The 21702-nt window shown below is 54.5% G+C and overlaps 1 protein-coding gene across 1 annotated transcript; it reads left to right on the top strand.

Annotated features, from left to right (window-relative positions):
• Positions 1-426: 426 nt before the first annotated feature.
• Positions 427-19175, top strand: LOC104307665 (carboxypeptidase N subunit 2-like). The gene is made up of 6 exons (XM_054175543.1): positions 427-512; positions 3148-4957; positions 7678-7785; positions 13192-13312; positions 14082-14149; positions 19074-19175. Exons 1-6 carry the CDS (start codon positions 427-429, stop codon positions 19173-19175), a joined length of 2295 nt encoding a protein of 764 aa, XP_054031518.1.
• Positions 19176-21702: the final 2527 nt, after the last annotated feature.

Genomic DNA, 21702 nt, shown 5'->3' with positions numbered 1-21702 from the left:
GGTCTTTGGCTTGTGCTGGGCTCCAGGGCAGCACAGTGCTCAGACCCAGCCCTGTGGATGGCAAAGTGTGGGGCTGAGCCCAGAGCCTGGGTGTCAGCCTCTGTCTGATCACAGATGTTATCCCTGTTAGAAGCTTAAACAAATGGCTTCAGAGCAGCACCTTCAGCTACAGAAGCCAGTTCCTGAGGAAGGAAACAGCTGGATAGTTTTAATAGGAAAAGCTTTAAACAGGAAAACTCTGCGTGAGGGTGGTGCCTGTGAAGCTGTAGGGTTATGCTGGTGGAGATAGGGGACTGCAGAGACCATCAGCTACGAAACAGGCCGGCCTGGAGATCTTCAGCTTTCCCTGGATGGGACCGGTCCCGTGGGGCCAGCAGATAACGCCTGGGCAGTACATGGCTGTGCTCTCCCCGAGGGATTCCCGCAATGGTCCCCACGCGGGGGGCACAGCTCCACTGCCTGCTCCTTGGCCGTCCCTTATCTCCCCACGCAGACCTGTGCCCTGACCTCACGTGAAACCCAGCCCCGCGCCTGGGCCCTGGATAAAGAGCTGGCCAGGTGATGAGCTCCTCTCGGGGGCCGCATTCCTTGCCCGGAGCAGCTCCCTCCCACGGCTGGACTCGTTCGCCAGCGCTCGGCCAAGTAAGTGATGCAGGAACGCTTCTTTTGTTCTCATGATGTGCTGGGAGGGGCGGCTCGGGGGGGGCTGTTGGTCATTTCCTTGCAGCGAGGAGCAGGGGAGGCTGCAGCACCGTGACCCGCAGCCGTCCCTCCGCGTCCCTGCGCTGCTGCAGGGTGGGACAAACGAGGGGCTACGCGGAGGTCCACCTCAGCCAGGCAGCCTGAGGGAGGGTTTTAGAAGAGCTCTGCAGTGCCCAACTGTTTGGCTTCAGCCCCGTGCGCCGAGTCCAGCCGTTCCCACCTCTGCATTTAAGTCGCTGTGCTGCCCCTGCAGCTGAAGTGAACCGGGTATTTTGCACCCTCACCCCTGGCTCCTGCACCCAAGTCTCCCTGGGAAGAGGATGGGCAGGCATCAGCAGTAGCTTCTGCCCTGAGGAACCCTGTAGGGCAGTTGGCACATAGACTCATAGAGTTGTTAGGGTTGGAAGGGACCTCAAGGATCACCTAGTTCCAACCCCCCATTACCTGACACCCTAGAAAGTCCCTCCCCAGCTTTCTTGTAGCCCCCTTCAGATCCTGGAAGGCCACAAGAAGGTCTTCTCCAGACTGAACAGCCCCAGCTCTCTCAGTCTGTCTCCACAGCAGAGGTGCTCCAGCCCTCTGCTCAGCCTCTTGGCCCTTCTCTGGACACCTTCCAGCACCTCCACATCCTTCTTGTAACAGGGGCTCCAGAACTGGATGCAGTACTCATACTTCACCTCCCATCAGTTGCTCCTCAAACCCAGCAGCTTCCAGCCTCCTGTATTTGCTGACCTCTCAATTTCTTTAAAAAAAAAAAACCCAAACAACTTTTCACAGCAAATTTACCCTCCTGGCAAGCCTTTTTTTGGGCACAGTCAGCTTTGATGGACACCCAGGAAGCCACCTACAGCTTCTTCCCCTTCTCCCACTCAGGGCTGTGAATCACAAAGTGGAAACAATGGCCCCAGGACGATGCTCATGGCTGTTCAGCTCCAGCTGCTGTGTGTTTCTACATGAGTCGATGGCAGTGGTGGGCTTTACATCAGCCCACTTTACAGCTTTTGAGCCTGCAGTGTGCCCAGGCGGCCAAGAGGGCCAGTGGCATCCTGGCCTGTACCGGGAACAGTGTGGCCAGCAGGAGCAGGGAGGTCATTCTGACCCTGTACTCAGCACTGGTTAGGCTACACCTTGAGTCCTGTGTCCAGTTCTGGGCCTCTCAGCTTAGGAAAGATGTTGAGTTGCTGGAAGGTGTCCAGAGAAGGGCAACAAAGCTGGGGAGGGGTTTGGAGCACAGCCCTGTGAGGAGAGGCTGAGGGAGCTGGGGTTGCTTAGCCTGGAGAAGAGGAGGTTCAGGGGAGACCTTATTGCTCTCTACAGCTACCTGAAGGGAGGTTGTAGCCAGGAGGGGGTTGGTCTCTTCTCCCAGGCAGCCAGCACCAGAACAAGAGGACACAGTCTCAAGCTGCACCAGGGGAGGTTTAGGCTGGAGGTTAGGAAGAAATGCTACACAGAGAGAGTGATTGCCCATTGGAATGTGCTGCCCAGGGAGGTGGTGGAGTCACCATCATTGGAGGTGTTGAGGAGACTTGACAGGTTGCTTGGTGTCATGGTTTAGTTGATTAGATGGCATTGGATGATAGGTTGGACGCAGTGATCTTGAAGGTCTCTTCCAACCTGGTTTATTCTAGTCTGGTCTAGTCTAGTCTATCGCTTCTGGTGGGTGTGCTTCAGTGACTTCATTTCCCCACTGCAGGTCAGACCCCTAAATGTGAGGTGTTGGAGAGTTCATCTGTAAGCATTTCATAGTCTTTTAATGAGCCTTGCTCTGAAGTTTGGCTGCTGCTCAGAAGTTAACAATTTCTGTCTGACAGAGCCTCACAACCAAGGCCAAAAAATGCTGTGATTAGCAAGACTCTCGAGATGGTTACAAGCCCTGTTTTAAATGAACCCCCTGACCTGAGAGGAGCACCAATGAATAGCAAGTCCACCCAGCACAGTGTGGAAAGTCTAAATAAACAAGGTCACCTGTGCTTGGCTGGCTCCTGGGGCCCTTGTTGATCCCTCATTAGCAAGCAGAGGGGTGACTGCTTCTGTTGTTGCATGAATGGCCTGTTGCCCTGCTGGGTGACTGCACCCACTGGGGCAGTGCTAATGGGCAGCAGCAATTTGCTTTCTTCACCCAGACAGACTCTGAGCTTACAGCCTAAATGTGGGAGAAGGAGGGACAGGGAACAGGCTGTCCAGCCTTGGAGCATCTCTCAGTGCCAAGCCATGAGCTGCCTCCCTCTCCCTTCTGCTCCATCCCTTCATAGCAACAGCAGTGAATCCTTGTACATGCCACATCCCTTGGCTCATACACTCTTCTCTTTCCTTATAAAGTGAGTAATGATGTGAGATAAGATCTCCAAGAGCTGGATGGCAGCATGGTACCACCTGAACAGTGGACAGAGATGATTTTGTTCCTCCTAGCTGGTTCCTGAAGGTGTGTGTGTGTTTGTTTTTCAGGATGATGTGCCAGCTTTTCCTTTTCCTTTTTTTCTCCCTTTCCTTCCATCTCCATAAATGCAAAGATGAAATCCTGGGTGAAGATCCATACGAAACACCCAAAGACTACCAGGAGGTCTACAGAGGGTCAAAGAATGACGTCAAAGAGATCCCAAAGATTGCAAAGCCCTTCATTTCTGAGATGATCTTCGTGCAAACCAGCATCACCACTGTAAGGAAAGGTGCCTTCAGGTACATGCCCAACCTGATCAGGATTTCATTTATTGGCAGCAAGATCAAGGCAGTTGAACCTGGAGCCTTTGATAACTTGGACAAGCTGAGGGACTTGGACATCTCTGGTGCCTCAATAGAGGAACTATCTGTGGGCACCTTCCAGAACCTCCCAAGCTTGCAGAGGCTGGAGCTGAGAGACAGCCACCTCAGACACGTCCCCAAAGGCCTGTTTGATGGGCTGGAAAATTTGGGAGAGCTCTCCTTGCACAGCAATGCCATCTCTTCCCTTCCAGAAGGCATTTTTGATTCTCTTGTCAATCTAACATTTTTGGACCTGGCTAGAAACAGGATCAAGACTCTTCCTGAGGATGCCTTTAGCAAGCTTCCCCGGCTGCAAGTCCTCCGGCTGTATGAGAACGAGCTGCAGGATCTCCCGGCAGGGCTGCTGGACAGTCAGTCAGGACTGCTGGAACTTAACCTCCAGAGGAACAGGCTCGAGGCACTGCCCCCCATGCTTCTGAGGAGCTTGCCTCACCTGGAGAAACTCCTCTTGGACAACAATCTCATCAGGGTTCTTCCTCCTGAGGGCTTTTTTGGTTTGAGCAAGTTGAAGCTGTTGACTCTGGACTCAAACAATATCACCGAGCTCCCCTGCTGCCTCTTTGGTGCCATGCCGCACCTGCGGGAGCTGGACCTGGGCAGGAACAGTTTGGCCACGCTTCCAGAGGGCATCTTTGTCAATCTCACGTCTCTTGGGAAACTCCTCTTGTCCCATAATCAGCTAGCAGCCTTGCCAAGAGGATCCTTCACTGGGCTCAGCAAGCTCTTGGACCTCCAGCTGGACACAAATCAGCTTTCTGCTCTGGATTATGAAGTCTTTGCTCCTCTCCCAAACCTGAAAACCCTCAACCTTCGGAAGAACCGGCTGGAGAGTGTCCCCCGAGGGCTCCTGGACCTCCTGAAGAAGCTCAGCTCAGTGTATCTGAGTGGCAACCCATGGAGATGTGACTGTAACCTCTGCTACCTGCACGGCTGGATCATGGACAACAGTGAGAAGGTCAAATTGTCCACCCAGGTGTCATGCAAGAGTCCACCCCACCTGGCAGGCCAAGCAGTGACGTCGCTGAGAGATGACCACTTAATCTGCCCAGCTACTCTGCCTCTTCCAACTTCCTCAACCCCATCTCTGCTGTTCAAATTCACATCCACATCACCACAAGGGATGTCAACCTTGCTGTCTCCTGGAGCCTTGCCCCCTGCATCGCCAACCACACTGTCATTGATAGCCTTTCCCACCACGGCACCGACAACCATGCTGTCACCTGTGGCCACTTCTGCCTTATTGCCAACCATGACAACAGAGGCCTTCCTCACTGCTCCATCACCAGCCATGCTACCTAAGGTCTTCACTACCACCCCTTCATCAGCCATGCTGCCAAAGGTCTTCCTCACCATCACATCCCCAGCTGTGCCGCTCAAGACCTCAGTCACCACACCCCCATCAACAACGATGCCAAAGGCCTCCATCACCACACCCCCAACAACAATGCTGCCCAAGGCCTCCATCACTACCCCATCACCAACTGTGCTGCCTGAGGTATCCATCAACACACTGTCATCAACTGTGCTGCCTGAGACCTCTGTAACCACCCCATCACCAGCTGTGCTCCATGAGGCTTCCATTACTACCCCATCACCAACTGTGCTGCATGAAGTGTCCATCAACACACCATCAACTGTGCTGCCTGAGACCTCTGTAACCATCCCATCTCCAACTGTGCTGCCTGAGGCTTCCATCAGCACCCTATTATCAGCTGTGCTGCCAGAGAGCTCCTTCAACACACCATCATCAACTGCTCTACCAAAGGCCTCCACTGTCACCTCATCATCAACCATACTGCCCAAGGCTTCTGTCACCACCCCACGGCCAGCTGTGCCGCAGAAGGCATTCAGCCTGCGTCCAACTTCAGCCATCATAAGCCTAGATCCTCCTGGGGCCACCAGCCCAAAGTCTGCACTGTCCACTTTCTCTTCTGCCACCACACCAGTGCCAATCAACCCGCTGGCAGCCTCCACCAGGCAAGGGAGTCCTGCTCTTCTGGTGCCCACAGAGAGGCCAGGCACCATCCCAGGAGGAACACTCAGCATCTCCCTTATTTCAGCTCCTGCCTCCACACTCTGGCCACCCTGCAGGGATGCAGTGACAGGTGTGGTTCCACTGGCATCACACTCCCCATCCCACCATGCTCTTGTGCCAAGCAGGGAGTGGGATTGTGCCACCACGTGGGCACTCAGGCATGCACCCACTGCCTTCCAATACACTGCCACCCCTGCAAGCACCATTGAGATACCAACGCTTCCCATGCCCCTGCCACCAGACCCCACAAGTGTCTGGCCAGCATCCCCACCCCTGTCCCCTGGTGGCTATCAGTCCTGGGGCTTCATCCTGCCACCCAGCCCACGGTACTGCAGGGCCTGGCTGGTGCTGGGCCTGGCCGCGCTGGCACTGCAGGTGGGCTGCACACTGCTGGGGGCGGTGATTGCCCTTCTCCTTCACCAGGCCACCCATGGCCAGGGCCACTCTGTGCCACCAGTGAGGCTACTAAGTCTCCAAGCCCTGTCTGCTCCAGGGACCCTTGAAGCAGCCCAGGCAGCGCTGTGAGCTTCGCTGGTCCTACGTGACCTGGGCAATGCCCAGCGTCCTCCTCTGGGGTCTGGCCATGGCATGCATATGTTGTGGGGTGCCTGTGTCCTGGATGAGTGTCCCAGCGTCCCAACCTGGCAATGCTGTGAGCCTCGGGAGCCAACCGCCGTGTCACTGCCCGCCGGGTCCTTCTGCCAGGCGACACTAGGTGGCATCCCGACACAGGCAGTGGCAGCGACCCTGGGAGCGGTGCCCAGCGGCCCTGGAGGCACCGCGCTGAAGTGCCGGCGACCCCACAGCCGGCCGGAGCTCGCTGGAACTCGGGCGTGCCGGCTCTAGCTTGCAGGGACTGGTCGGGGCTCCTGCTGCATCTCCTCCCCGCTCACGAGAGGTACCTGCAGGGTGCAAGCAGTCCTTGAGGAAGGACAGCTCAAGGCTTCCCACCCCACACTCCAGCTTCTTCCCTGCACAGTGTTACGGGCTGTGCCAGTGCCCATACCGATCCTAACACTCTGACCTCTCACCCTCTCTTCCTTCTGTTCCTCCTCACTGATATTAAAGCTGTCCCTGCAGCTCTGCTGTGCACCGAAGGGCTGGCAAGAGGAATATTTGCATCCCGGAGCTTTTCTGTGCTGTGGGGGGTTCCTGTTGCTTGCTGGAGTATGGGGGGTCCTCAGTCAGAGCAGGCCATCAGGGACCAGCGCAGGACCAGAGCTCCACATCCTCCTGCTGGCAGAAAACAGGCATGCAAAATTTGCTTTCTCCTCTGAAATCTTGTGCCCCTAAAATATGTTTGGTTTTTTGCTTGTGGTGCTGCCTGCCCTGGCCTCTCTGGAAGAGCAATGTTTGACTGTGGCCAGCCCCATGCCCAGGGAGGTGGTGGAGTCACCATCACTGGAAGTGTTTGAAATGAGACTGGATGAGGCACTTGGTGCTGTGCTTTAGTTGATGAGATGGTGCTGGGTGATGGGTTGGACTTGACAATCTCAAAGGTCTTTTCCATCCTGGCTAATTCTGTATTCTGTAATTCATGGGTCTCATACCATAACTTCAGCTGATGCTAAGCCCTGAATGCAGGCTGGGCACAGGCTCTTCAGAAGCTTGGGAGTATGGGGCCAGCTTTACTCACACCTGAAAGGTTAACTTGCACCTTCACCTCTGCGGTCCTGGGCTGCTACCAGGGCCAGGAAACCACCAAACTTCATCACAAGTGTCTGTTGCTGTGGGGTTTCTGCCCCTGTGGGAAATGGAGAAGCTTTAGCCCAGAGAATTTTTGATCCTGCTTCTTGGTTTGGATCTCTGGGTGCCCTGTTTTGCTCTAGGCTCATTGCTGATTTTGCCCTGTGCCGGGCAAGCTGCTCCCAAACTTCATTACCCTGATCACTACAGGGGTGCAGGTGCTCACCTTCGATTCTCTCCTTTGCCACCAGTGCTGGAGCAGTCCTGCCCTGCTTTGGGGTGCCCTTCCCCGGGGGTGGGGCAAAGGGGCTGCCTGGCCCTCGGGAGAACCCAGGAAAAGCAATCATCTAGGGATGTGCTGGGCAAAGAGCTGTGGGGAAGCAGCTCAGAAACCTCCCAGCGGGGGAGCCCTGTGTGCCCCAGCTCCCCTGCCTGTGGCTGTGCATGGGGGACCTGGATATATGTCTTTGCTAAGAGCCTGTGCCGTGTTGCAGGCGCTTGGGCTGCTCCTTGAAGTCCTGCTGACGGCTGTGAAATACGGGAGGCAGGCGCGGGGCAGCGCATCTGGGTGGGACGGAGCTGCTTGCTCCGGGGCTGGCAGGGTGGGTAATGAGATACAGATGAGCTGGAGGCAGTGTTTTTCCTGGCAGCCCAGATGGGCTCTTGATTTAGGGGGTTTGAAAGTGGGGCCTGCCTGCCTGCCTGCTGGGGAACAGACCCCCAGCACTTCCTGGGGGGGTAAGGGCGGGGTGGGGGGCTGAGGGTGTGTTTCTCGGCTGGCTTTGCCGATATTTAACGGCGCAGCGCAGTCTAAACAGGGAAGTACTTGGGGGTGAGATTAGCACAACATAATCACATTTTAAAAGGTCTTCAGAGACACAAGGCATGTCCGCTCCCCTATTAATTACTTGTTATTAATAAAGCTGGGGTCAGGCTCGAGGTGTTCGCTCTGCAGCACGCTGGCTCCCTCCGTGTGGAGCGGTGGTGCCTCTGAGAGCGGCACAAAGCCCAGCAGCCTCCACCTGTGCCCACCCCACCCTGGAAACCAAGCAGCCAGCGTTCCTACAGCCACCTTTACAACTAATTTGCCCTCGTACCCGGAGAGGGCCGCATCTTTCTAAGTGCCCAGAACACCTCTGAGCGCTGTAACAGCCGGGGCATTCCCAGCAGGGGAATTCCGTGCTGCGATCAATTTCTAACGTGCAATGGAAATAAAGCTGTCGCTGCTCCCGGGGCCAGGCAGGGGCAGCTGCCTCACAGACAGCAGCAGTCTCTCTCCATCGCTGTGGGACCAGTCACTGGAAGTATACAGCTGAGCTGGGACAAATTAGCAGCCTTTCCCCTTTTGCCTCTGCTCGCTGTGGCGTCCCATGGGAGGGAAGAGGCTGCGAGGAAGATGCAGAGTGTGCTGGGGGTGATGTGCCTGCTGGGAAACATGCTTGGGTTTCCTGGTTGCTGAGTGTGAGCAGCCAGGGAGCACGTGTGGATGGGGCAGAGCATGGGAGAGTTGCACTGGGGACACCCGTGTGCAGGTTTGCTGCTTTGGGTTTGCACCTTGCTGCCACACCAAGGAGAGGCCTTCCTTCAGAACGTGTCCAGAGAAGGGCAACAAAGCTGGGGAGGGGTTTGGAGCACAGCCCTGTGAGGAGAGGCTGAGGGAGCTGGGGTTGCTTAGCCTGGAGAAGAGGAGGCTCAGAGGAGACCTTCTTGCTCTCTACAACTCCCTGAAGGGAGGTTGTAGGCAGGTGGGGGTTGGTCTCTTCTCCCAGGCAACCAGCACCAGAACAAGAGGACACAGTCTCAAGCTGCGCCAGGGGAGGTTTAGGCTGGAGGTGAGGAAGTTCTTCATAGAAAGAGAGATTGGCCATTGGAATGTGCTGCCCAGGGAGGTGGTGGAGTCACCATCACTGGAGGTGTTTAAGAAGAGACTGGATGGGGTGCTTGGTGCCATGGTTTAGTTGATTAGATGGTGTTGGGTGATAGGTTGGACTTGATGATCTCGAAGGTCTCTTCCAACCTGGTCTATTCTATTCTATTCTATTCTATTCTATTCTATTCTATTCTATTCTATTCTATTCTATTCTATTCTATTCTATTCTATTCTTCTAGTCTGGTCTAGTCTATTTCTGTTCTCACTGGGCAGGTGTGTGGCCAGGGCAGGTGCCCAGGGAGTGCCTAGCTCCCAGCACACCCTTCCTCCTCTGCTGTGGACAGCCTGGGCATCCCTGTGCAGGACAGCCATTGCCCTGAGTAGTGCCTGATGATTTTTTTCATCCATGAATTTCTGTGTTTTCTCTGAACTCAGGTCAGATATTTAGCATCTGCAGCACCCTGTGGTGAGGAGTGCCCAGGATTGCCCAAGCACCAAACTAGGCAGCACCTCCCTTTGCTCTTCCTCTGCTCACTGCTCCTTACATGGGATGCTGAGGTTCTTGCACTGGAAAATAAAAAAGGTGAGCAACCCTGTGTGGCAACTTCAGGCTTCTTGTGACACTGTAAACCTCTTCCCAGCTGCTGTCACTGCCTGAGGTCCTTGTAGTTAGCCTCAACTGACAACTGGTTAGAAGCAGAGATAGGACACTATGCCTGTGTGTCCTTGAGCAGAGATGGAACTGAGATGTCTCCAGCATGTCCCCCAGTCACCACTCTCTCTATTCCTGCCCTGTGCAGAGGAGACTTGGCTCCCACAGCCCTGCTACTTGTGCTGCAGTGCTGACCTGTAACCCCTCTGCTTGTCAGCCCTGCTGGGAGCCCCTCGTGCTGCAAGGGTAGTGGCCTGTACCTGTCACCTGCCTCTGGTCCCCGTCCTGCCTCTGGGGCACTCCATAGGCAGGAAGGCAGTTTGAGAGTAAAAGCCCTTTCTTGTGGCTGGCAGGAAGGGGGGCAACAGACATCTGCCTGGGGGGGTTTCTACAATAATCTGGATGGGGAGCAAACCTGGGCCTGCAGTGCTAGCTTGCTGCTGGGAACCTGTCCCAGCCTGCTCCATGCTTGCACAGCTTCCTCCTTGGGCACCCACCACATGTGCTAGCCTCAAACATGTGCCACAGCTGTGCCAGGAGCAATGTCTCACTGGTTCTGGTATGGTTTGAGCCCACATGCCTCTCATGATAGCCTGCCCTAGCAGGCTGTGGGGCTGGGGGCTGGCTGCTGTGTGAGAAGGGTGCTGTGTGCTGCACATGCAGGGTGAGAAGGCCAGGGAGGTGCTGGCAGTACTGCCTGGTGAGGTGTGACAGATGACATGGGACCGGCAGGGTGAGGATACCAGCTGGAGCAGCTCCATGACTGAAGCAGCTGTGGCTGCTGTCACCAGCCTAAGCATCAGCTAGGCAGACACATCCAGCACCCATCCATCCCTTCAGCAGAGATGACCATGGGCTGGCAGTCACTGCTTGGTCCTGGGTTTGAACACTGGCACCACTCCTCTGGACGGTCTCTCTTTCCCTCCCCATCCTCCACCCACAGCATCCTTCCCAGCACCCAAACTTGACACCTGTCCAGTCCCATCAGGCTGCTCCTTGTCAACAAGTCCTGTGAGACCCAGAGAGCAGGAGCTGACCTGGGATATTCATTCACCTGCCTTGGCCAATCCTCCTGCAAAAGGGCTGCGACCACATCCTGCCAGACCTCCCCCCATGGCAGCTGGGGCAGAGAAAGGACACCCAGGCACGGGAAGCAGGGCTCAAGGGCATGTGGGGCTGGCATCCCCCTAGGGTTCCCATCCTTGGGCTGCCTGCCTCAGGCCTTGTGCTGCCCCTGCTTTCACCTAAGGGTTTGGGCAGGGTGGGGAAAAGCAGGCGGCGCATCCTGCCCCGGGCGGCGGCGGGGCTCGGAGGGGCGGAAGTCTGCTGTTTGTTTAAGGTGCAAACAAGCGCTGTTAATCTGCAGCCTGTTTGTATTTCTCCAGAGCCCCCGAGCGCGGGCGGGGAGGGGGGCAGGGAGAGGGTCTCCCCTTTGTGCAGGGGCAGGGTCACGCTATTGGAAGCAGAGGTGAGAAAACACAGAGGGGCAGCTGGAACCTGCTTTGAGAGGGAAAGATTTTTTTCGGCTATTTATGATAATTAGTGGGAAACGTTCCTCAGACATTTCAGATGATTTTGTAATGAAGTTGGGCTGAATGTTCCTGCTTTGTTCCACTGGAACCATTAAAAATCTCCCTTCTTTAGCTGCCTTAATGCAGTGTTGAAAAGGCACAATGGCATAAAAGTGGCTCTGTGCGGGGCAGCACGCCTCCTGCCCCACCAGACAGAAACCTTCAGAGCCCAGATTTTCTGGGTTATAAACCTCAGTGCTCCCAATATTCATGCAAAGGCTGCTGCAGATCCCGTGCCCAGGGCTCCTTCCTGTCCCTGACGTGTGTTGGTGCACATGAATGCATGCCAGCCAGAAGCAAGCCTGTGGCATTCTCTGGGGGAACAGCTGACACCAACACGGGACAGGGCAGGCACAGGGAGGGAAGTGTCGCTCTGCTCTTACAGAAAAGCTGCTTTCAGCCTGTTGTCCTGCTGGAGTTTGCTGGGGTGAACTGCTCTGCTGGGAGGGGATCGGTCCCTGTGCAGGGTGAAATGGGGAGGCTAGCCCCCAGGAAAGGTCTTCAGAGCCAGATCCTGCCCTCCCACTATAGCCAGGCAGTCCACCAGGTACCAGCACGGGGCAAGGCATGTGCCTGAAGGGAGGTTGTAGACAGACAGATGTTGGTCTCTTCTCCCAGGCAGCCAGCACCAGAACAAGAGGACACAGTCTCAGGCTGCGCCAGGGGAGGTTCAGGCTGGATGTTAGGAAAAAGTTCTATACAGAGAGAGTGATTGCCCATTGGAATGGGCTGTCTGGGGAGGTGGTGGGGTCGCCATTATTGGAGGTTTTCAGGAGAAGACTTGGCGGGGTGCTTGGTGCCATGGGTTAGTTGTTTAGGTGGTGTTGGATTGGTTGATGGGTTGGACACGATGATCTTGAAGGTCTCTTCCAACCTGGTTTATTCTATGTATTCTAGGTATTCTATGATATCCAGCTGAGACCCTCTGGGTGGATCACCAGAAGGCTGCAAGAGGTGGCTCACTCTCCTCTTGCTTTGAGCAGTGGAAGGTTTCTCTGGCATAAGTGATGAAAAGAAAATCCACCTGGCTGACCTCAGGCATCTCTCAGGGCTGTTTCCCCAGGGATGCTGTGCAAATCTAAAGGGAGCTCTCCTGCTAAAGCAGGGGAAAGTGGCAAGAGTTTCTGGTGTTCTGATGGGGGCTGCATGTGGTGGGTTTCTGTGTCCCTGTCAGCATTCCCTTCCCATCTCCAGCTGGTGAGCTCAATGTCCCAAGCTGGGACACGGGGATGCACCTGGACCTGCTCCCCTCCTTCTGCTCTGCCTGTGGCTGGATGAGGGCAGCTGGCAAAAGCTTGGGCACCCAGTGTGGGCACCCAGGATTGGCACAACCCTGTGGTGCTATGAAGGCAGGAGGGTGCTGTGCCTGCTGGCCAGGCACCTTTCTTCCCAACTACAGCTGGCACTATTTCGATGTTTGAAAGCTAGATAGGATCATGTCACCCTTAATGCCTACCTGCTGCCCCATGGCTGGAGCCACTGAGCCCCACTAAGACATTAAATCATCAAGCTGAGGAGGGGAGGTTAATGGCTGGGAGTGCAGCGCTGCCCTGTCTCTCCACTTCATCTGCTCTTGCTGTAATCAAGCAATCATCTCATCCCCCTCGCTCCTTTCAATGGGCAAAACCTTGCAGACAAATTCCTGCCAGCAGGACACTGGAGCTCTCCTGGGTGGCAGAACAAAGATACCTGTCACCTCTGCCCGGGCCTGCCACCAGCTCACGCTGGCAGCTCAGCTGGGGAGCCCTGTGCTGATGACTCCAGGCAGAGTGGGAATGGTCTGGGAGGTCTGCTGGGAGGAGCAAGAGGGCTTTCCTTTGCCCTGAGATAACCCAGAGCCCGCAGCAGTGGGGTGACACGGTGAGCCCAGCTGCGAATATGCTGCAGCCCTTGCCTCCAGTTTCTGCTTTGGCAGGTCCTGAAGAACCACTTGAATGATGATGCTGCTTTGTCATTCTTCATGTCTGTCCCAGCAGTCTTTTTCAGGGGCAAATCTCAAGATACACAGTACATTTTCTGTGGGACCTGGAGTGAAGGTATTGGAGTACCTTCCAGCACTGGTATGGAGTATTTTGGCTGGTGTATTTCTGCAGGCAGAAGTGATGGATAGGTCCTGGGCAAATATGGGGATGTCAGTGTGGGGTGCTGCCTGCATCATGCCTTAAGCCTCCACATCAACCCAAACTGCTCTCTTTGCAAACCTTGCTGTGGGAAACTGGCTAGCTGGATGTGTAAAGGTGCCTTGTGTACCATGGCATGCCCATGGTTTCCTGAGCAGCAGGCAGAAGCTCTGGCCAGGAAGCAGCATGTCTGATGGACCAGACAGCTCTACTATCACCCCCAAGAAGCAGCATGTCAGATGGACCAGACAGCTCTACCATCACCCCCAGGAAGCAGCATGTCTGATGGACCAGACAGCTCTACTATCACCCCCAAGAAGCAGCATGTCTGATGGACCAGACAGCTCTACTATCACCCCCAAGAAGCAGCATGTCTGATAGACCAGACAGCTCTACCATCACCCCCAAGAAGCAGCATGTCTGATAGACCAGACAGCTCTACTATCACCCCCAAGAAGCAGCATGTCTGATGGACCAGACAGCTCTACCATCACCCCCAGGAAGCAGCATGTCTGATGGACCAGACAGCTCTACCATCACCCCCAAGAAGCAGCATGTCTGATGGACCAGACAGCTCTACCATCACCCCCAAGAAGCAGCATGTCTGATGGACCAGACAGCTCTACTATCACCCCCTACCTGCCAGCACACCTCCACCCCTTCACCCTGGTTCCCCCCCTCTTAGGTCTGCTGATTGCTTTCCAACCAATTACTTCCGCAAGCTCTCTGCAGCGGAGGGAGACAAACGCTCAGGTACGGAGCGGTGATGCGCTCCTGACCTTTCCCAGCGCCAGACAAACGGAGCCAGCAGCACAAGGAGGACACACAAAGGCTCTGTGCCGGCCGGAGCGCTGACCCTGCCGTGCCACAGCTACCTGCTGCTCTGCCACAATGGCCCCGCGGCTCCGGCCAGCCTGCCGGGGCCATGAAAAAGGGCCGGAGATAATAATGAGCCTGACTACCACTGCTCTCTTCAGAGAACTGAGTCAACTCCTTGGGAAGAAAGAAGAAGAGAAAAAAAAAAAAGGAGGGGGAGAAAAAAAAAAGAAAGCAAACCCCCTCTTGGATAATAAAGAAGTAACAAATGAAGGCTGAAAGCCTATAGAAGGAGTCTTAACCCAGTGAAGAAAAAAAATGTCAACATCTGTGGAGCTGTCTGCAAAAACAGAGCGAACCCCTAGTGAATACCCTCTAGAAAAGGCATTCACTCGAGGTAAAGGCAAAAGGCTACATTTTTCTATGGAGGTATAAAGATTTTGATGAATCTGCCCTTTCCCTTTCCAGTGCAGTTGAACCAAGCGCTAATGTTCATCTTCAGCTGTATTAAAGGGTGCAGGGGGGACGGGGAGGGGCGGGGGGAAGAGGCTTGATCTGAAAGCTTATGAGGAGGGTGGATTTAGGGAGCCTGGATAGATGTCTGAGCACTAAAGCAAGGAAGAAAAGCAACAGGCATTAGAGAAAATACTGTTTAACAAGAGTTTCTTTAGTCAGCCCATTTGAGCAGAGATTGGTGGGCCAGAAATTTAATCCTCTTAGGGCTGACTTAAACTTGTTTGTACAAAACAGGGAAATATAATGTGAATGTAATAGTCACATTTGCTAAAATGCTTAATAAAAAGGCAGAGGTCCTTTGTTTTGGTCTTCAGCCCTGGTGCAGGCTCGGAGTGTAGCAGATGTTTTCTCAGAAGTCTGCTTGGAAAGGCAAAACAACAATAACAACACCCAGGAAGAAAGGAAGACATTCAGAATATGGCTGTGTCCTGGCTGGCTGTGCTGGGCAGCACCACAGCATCTTCACCTAGTCTGTCACCTAAGGAGACCCTGGGCTCTCCAGAAGGTGAGTAGTGTCGCTGTGGTTTTGAACCTATAAACACCTCTTAAGGAGCAGTAAGTAAACAGCACATGTTTGAGGTGGGGAAGTGCAGGGAGTTCTCTTTACTGTCCTCAGGGGGGCTGATGGGGGGCACAGTGTTAAGGAGTGGTCCCCAACTGGAAAGGCTGCAACTCCTCCCAAGCCAAACGAAGCTTAAGTCCCACAGTGTCAGATGTAGACCCAGCAAAGCTGTTGTGGAGGGGCTGTAACAGTCATCTCCAGGTGCTTCCTATCTTGTGCTACAGACACAGCAGGAAAACCAGGGGGTAGAGTTGCTGTAATCACCATCCTGCTAATCACAGATTCATTTAAAGACATGAGTGAAATCCTATCTAATAGCTAAGCATTGCTACTCCACAGTAAACTTAGAATCATAGAATCAATAAAGTTGGAAAAGACCTCAGAAATCACCAAGTCCAACCTATTACCTCATGACTAACTAAACCATGGCTCCAAGTGCCATGTCCAATCCTTTTTTGATCACCTTCAGGGACAGGGACTCCACCACCTACCTGGGCAGTACATTCCAGTGGCCAGTTACTCTTTCTGGGAAGAACTTTCTCCACACCTCAAGCCTAAACTTCCCCTGGTACAGCTTGAGACTGTGTCCTCTTGTTCTGTCACAGGGAGAAGAGACCAACCCTCACCTCCTTTCAGGTAGTTGTAGAGAGCCTCCTCTTCTCCAGGCTAAACAACCCCTTAACAGCTCCCTCAGCCTCTCCTGTGCTCAAGACCTCTCCCCAGCCTCGTTGCCCTTCTCTGGACACATTCAAGAGTCTCAATGTCCTCCTTAAATCGAGGGGCCCAGAACTGGACACAGTACAGGCCTTTGAGGTTTCAGACCTTTGTTCTGACCCAGGACAAAGAGCAGTGCTGTAAGATCAGGCAACAGACATGGTGGGGTAGAAAAGGGCATCTCCATAACTGCTTCTGGAGCAGATTGACCCTCAGTGGGCACGCTGCACTACTCTCCACTTATTCATGGCACTGGGGGGCTGGTTCACCTACCCAGTGAACCAGCAATGCAGGCACTCCTCATTCCCCACACACCTTAGACCAAATGTGATAAACATGCTTCATCTCCACCTCCTGACCTCATCCCTTTTAACAGCCAAGAGCTTCCAAACTTGTGAAGGGCAGAGAGAGGAGATGTGGTGATGGGCTCTGGTAGGGCAGGCAGTGCTGACCCCAGTTCTCTTTTTGTTCTCTTTCTGTTCTCTCACTACTACAGATCTGAAGAAGCAAGAAAGTGTTAAAAATTAGTAATAATTTAAACAACCAGCTGTGCTCACCTCTGCCAGAGCAGCAGAGAAGTGGTTACAGCTCCTGGGCATCAGGTGGTATGCATTTCCTTTGTACTCCCTGCCCAGCTCTTCCATAGTCTTATCTACATCCTCCTCTGTGAAGCTGAAAAACAAAATACACAACAGGAAACATGGAAAGATACAGTCAAGAGAGTGATACCTGCCCAAGGAAAAGGAGGTTGTAGAGCATTGACAAGAAGGACAGGCTTAAAGCACGGGCATGAATATCTGGGGCTGTTGGAGCCTCTCACTAACAACATGGCACAGGTAATCCCCACGTTATCCGCAAAGCAGGGTGCGACAGCGTGGGTGTCCTGCTCACCACCAGGAAAGTCTCAGCTCTGCTCATGCTCTGCCTGTCATCCCACAACATAAATTAATTTCCAGTAGGACAGAGGAAATTCTTTTTCCATGAGGGTAGTGAAACACTGGAACAGGTTGCCCAGAGAAGTAGTTGAAGCCCCAGCACTTAGAGGTATTCAAGGTAAGGCTCGACAGGGCTCTGGGCAACCTGATCTGGTTGAGGATGTCCCTGCTGACTGCAGAGGGGTTGGACTGGATGACCACTGGAGGTCCCTTCCAACCCAAACCATTCTATGATTCTATTCTATGCTTTTCCCTCTGTGTTTCTCAAACAGGTTAACAACTTGCCCTGAGAAGCTGTGGTTCCCTCCTGGGCCAGCCCAGATGGGTGCTGGCAGTCGGTGCTTGGTGCCTCACAGGCCATGGGTCAAAGCTTGGGACAAAAACAGGGTTTGTGCTGCAGGTTTGGGTGCCTGGTCATGGTAAAGTGCTCCTAAGGATGCCACTTGCTGGAGATGGAGGGGTAGCATGGGGGCAGGGCTGCTTGCTTTCTGCTGTGGTGAATGTCAGTGCAAACCAGGTGAAGCTTGTTTCCTGAAGAAAATTTCCACTCTATTAGGAAAAGAAATGCCCTGGTGGGTTTGGAAGGACACCAGATGCTTTCTGGCATGGCCCACAATGTGTGCAACATCTGCTGTGGAGAGCAAATATTTTCCACAATCACGACATCTTTTGTCAAACACAAAAATCGTCCAGTCCCTCAATTAAGAAGAAACAAAACCAGCTTTGAAAGCAGGCATTTTCTGACTGCCAGGGTCCTGTGCTTTGGGTGCCACAGGAATGGACCTTTCCAGCTGCAGAGGAGAGCCCGGGGTGGGGGGCTGAGCTGGGTTGGTGCTCATGCCTGACTCCTGCTAGCGGGCACGTGCCATCATGTTGGCGTCGTGGGGTTCACATCCCTGGCATCACCCAGCTCCTCCCCATCGCTCATCACCAGGTGGGAGGATGACAGGTGCTGCATTTCCCAGCAGGAACCTCCTCAGGAAGGTCTCCCAGGGCCACTGAGACAGGTGGCAGTTCTGGGGACAAAACAGAGGTATTTGGAATCACGCTGGTGAGAGCACGCCTGCAGCTGGACAGTGATGGCTGATAAACTCTGGTGCTGGTCTTGGACAATCATTCCTGCTTTGGGTGTGAGATGGTGAAAAAAAGACTTGCAACAGCCAGCTTGCTGCCTGAAGAGAATGGATGCATTTCTGCTAGGGGGGAAAAAGGAAAGAGGCTAATTTGGGGGGGCTACCATCACTGTTTGGGGAGGCTGCTTCCTTGGATAAGGAAAATTTAAACAAGGAGATTTTTCCTTGGGGCAGGGAAGCTCTTGGTGCTTGGGGCTGCTTGCTTGGGCAGCAGTGCCTGTGTTCTGTGCTGGCCAGAAAACCTCATGTGTCATGTCTTCCCAGGTGCCATGGCAGGACAGTGCAAGGCAGAGCAAAGAACATCAGAAGAGAGCTGAGGAAGTAGTAAAGTCATAGATACTGGCTGTCTCCCTGTCACCTCTGGCACCCCAGGTCTGAACTCCCAGGTGGCATGCAAGGTGTGCAACCCTGTGTTGGGGACCAAGGGAGCTGACCAACAGCAAATGCAATGAGTTGAAAGGCAGAGGAGCCCTGAGGTTAGTGGTAGCATCTCCTTGGTGCCAACTCCTGCTTTCTCCCATCCCAGCTTTCTTTCTCAGTCTGTTATCCCAGGGGTGACAGCAAAGCCTCCAAACCCTGCTAAGTTTTCTCCTAGCACGCCTGGTATCTGAGCCTCAAGTGCAAAAAGCACGGGGTTTTTTTCACCAGCAGCATCGTTACTGTGATGTGAACAACACAGTTTACAACCCAATAAAGCCCCCGCCCTCCTGTGCAGGCTCCTCTTAGGTGGTGCTAACGCTTACAAGATGTGCAAGGCTGCAGGGCAGCCCTGGCGACCAGCGCCCCAGCACACAGCTCGTGTTTTACATCACTCTGTGGCCAGTCCCTTGCTAACGAATCCCAGGGATCAGCCTCCGACTATCGGCAGCTCTACAGCCTCCGGGCGTTGGTGCCCGCCGCAGCTCCTGCTCCCAGCTCCGCGGCAGAGCCCAAGGCTCTCTGCTGTCTGTGATGGGTGCCCCTCACCGCAGCCCACTCTCTGTTCCCCCTTCCGTCCGCAGCTTGGGGCTGTGCCTAGCCCGGAGCCTGCCGCAGGACGCCCGGGCAGCGGGGGAAGCTCGGCATTGTCTCCCAGCGCCGTTGTGATCACACACTGCGGCTAACGTGATTTACATCCCGCATTCGACCTCTGCGACTTCAAAGCTCAGGCGAGAGGGGGATTAAGCGGAGGGACTGAGGCCAGGGGAGCCAGGAGAGGCCCGGCTCACCTTTGAGCTCCCGTCATCCCCTCCCCACTAGACCCGGGATAATCATCTCCCTTTGTGCTGCCGGGGAAAGCCGGGGTGCAAACACAGGGACCTTGTCAATATTGGTTTTTGAGAAGACTTTTTTTCTATTCTCCCATGTCTGGAGTTTTTGTACCCAAATCCCTCTGAGGCTGTCCAGTCTTCCCCTGGGAAATCGGGCTCCCAGGGGTCCCCACTAACACCAGTCATTGATTGAAATTTCACACCCACCTGTTTGCACACAAGATTTAATTTGGTTGATTCTTCATGCCCTTTTCCTGCTTAATCATCAACCTATTGACCTTAATATTAAAAGGGGCTAAGGGTGAGGGAGAGAGAAACTACATTTCTGCAAGGGAACAAAAGCTGACAGAGAATAAAGTAGGCACAACCAGCCCTGAGCTAATGAGTCCCTGCCACACACAGGAGCAGAAACCCCTGTGTGCTGCCTTGGCTGGTCCAGCATTCCTCTCCTTTTCCATCAGGGCACATTTTGCTGCCTGTGCCTTCCCTTGATGCCCATTACAAGACCCACAAGTCCAAGGTCAGATAGGATGGCAGCCCACCCAGGATGAGCCTGGGCACATAACCAGCCCACTTGCACAGGGTGACCATGCCTCGATGAAATACCTCCTGTTTGATGGAAGATGCCAAGATGCAGGGAACTGCCTGTGCCTAGGAGTAGTGCTGAGCTCTACGATGTCCCAGTGACCTGGCTGGAATGCCCTGTTTGCTGGGGATGGGCCTGCAGCCCAGCTCTGCATCCTTTGCCTGGTGTGAGGCAGGCTGTGGGCAGTTGTGTTGCCCAGGGCTCCGTGTGGGGGGCAGTTCTATTTCATATCTTCATGGGTGATCTGAATGAGGGGATGGAGTGCAGGATGCACAGGAACTCACAGGGCAGGGCCTTGTGCTAATTTGCCACCAGCCCCACAGCATGCCAGTCTGTGCTAGAACTGTGGGGGCAAGCAGGAGGGGCTGGAGGTGCTGCTAAAAAGCAGGGCATGACCTGCACAGCCTCCAGTGTGGTGTGCACGCTGATGGGCATTGGCACATGGCTGCTCCTTGGCAGGGGCATGTGTCCAGCCCAGGGGTGAGACGCTGAGCAACAGCCTTGCCTGTGGGGTGCCAGCTAGCCCAGACCTTGGGAAGCTCTGGGCACCTTCCCTGCGTCACCCTGTTTCACAGGGGCAGAGTTTTCCACGGTTTCTGCACTTGCAGATGTAGTCTGCCTGCTGGAAAACAAAAGGAAGGGGAAAAAAATTAACCAAAAAAAAAGAAAAAAGGGAAAAAGAGGCTTATTTTTTCCCCTGCTCTGCCTTAGCTGCCGTGAAACCCAAGCTGTGTGGGAGCCTGCGAGCGTGTGTGGCTGCACTCACACGTGTGTGTGGTGAGCTGCTGCGTCCTGCCCCGGCCGGGGCTGCGCCGGGGGCGGGGTGCGGGTGCCGGTGCCTGAGCGCCGCTCCCGGGGGGACTGTTTCGGTCTGCAGAGTGCGGTCGTGTTTATTTAATATCTGACGTCCCTTCTGTCTTCAGCGCTGACATTAATTGCCAGACAATGAGCAATGGAGCCCAGATGTTCCCCGGCGGTGGCCTCCTTCCCTTCGCCAGTGCTATGCGGGTGATAAAAAAATCCAAGGGGGAGTCATGTTTGGGCCTCTGGTGCTGCAGAGCCATTAGCGGAAGCGGGGCGGGGTGCGGGGGGAAGGGAGCTTGCAGGTCAGCTCCCGCAGCTGGGGCTGCCCACACATGGGCAGCTCCTGTCCCAGCTCCTCTCTGCTGGGATTTGGGCGCAGGCAGTGCGGGCATCGGGAATCAGAGGCCATGTACCAGCCCTTCGGCACACAGGCTGAGTTCCAGGACCTTGCCTCCAGTGCCTCCCTGCCCAGACTGTGGCAAAAGGCTGTGCCCGGCTGCCGCACTGCCAGCACGCTCACTTGCCAACCACAGAGTAAGGCTGCAGCCTGTTGTTTCACAAACAGCCTCACTTGCAAAACAAAAGGCCGTTTTACAGCAGACATGGCTTTACTGGAGAGCTGCAGGGCCACTGGAGTTCCCACACATCCAGCTGAGCACCCGGTGCCGTGGTTGTGCTGCTGTGCAGGGGCTCTGGGTGCCCCTGAGATCTGTTCTTTAGAGGTGGGGCAGAATCGGCGAGATACTGCCAATGGGTTTGTGCAAACTGAAATGGGCAGGCTGGGCAGAGGGAGGCAGCAGCCCCTCTCTGTCCTCTGCCTTTGGTAGGACATGCCACTGAGGAGGATACGCAGGTGGTTTGTGGGGAGGCAGCCTAATGTCTTGCTCCGCCGGGGGCTTAGAATGCACCCACTGCTAATTGTTAGCCATCATTTTTTTCAAAGGAAGGAATTATTGGAGCAAATGGCACTGGAGACTGAGGCAAGGGGTG

The sequence above is a fragment of the Dryobates pubescens genome, chromosome 32 (assembly GCF_014839835.1).
Source record: "Dryobates pubescens isolate bDryPub1 chromosome 32, bDryPub1.pri, whole genome shotgun sequence".
NCBI classification, from domain to species: Eukaryota; Metazoa; Chordata; class Aves; order Piciformes; family Picidae; genus Dryobates; species Dryobates pubescens.
The sequence above is the reverse complement of the archived record's forward strand: the minus strand, read 5'-3'. Positions and strand labels throughout refer to the sequence as shown.

Bases quoted from the DNA above. Each gene is read 5' to 3' on its own strand.
- LOC104307665 (XM_054175543.1), top strand. From the start codon at position 427: ATGGTCCCCACGCGGGGGGCACAGCTCCACTGCCTGCTCCTTGGCCGT. The intron at 4,958-7,677 runs GTATCCATCAAC...GCCGTGTTGCAG, and splicing joins CACCAACTGTGCTGCCTGAG to GCGCTTGGGCTGCTCCTTGA. The intron at 14,150-19,073 runs GTACGGAGCGGT...TTCCGTCCGCAG, and splicing joins GGAGGGAGACAAACGCTCAG to CTTGGGGCTGTGCCTAGCCC.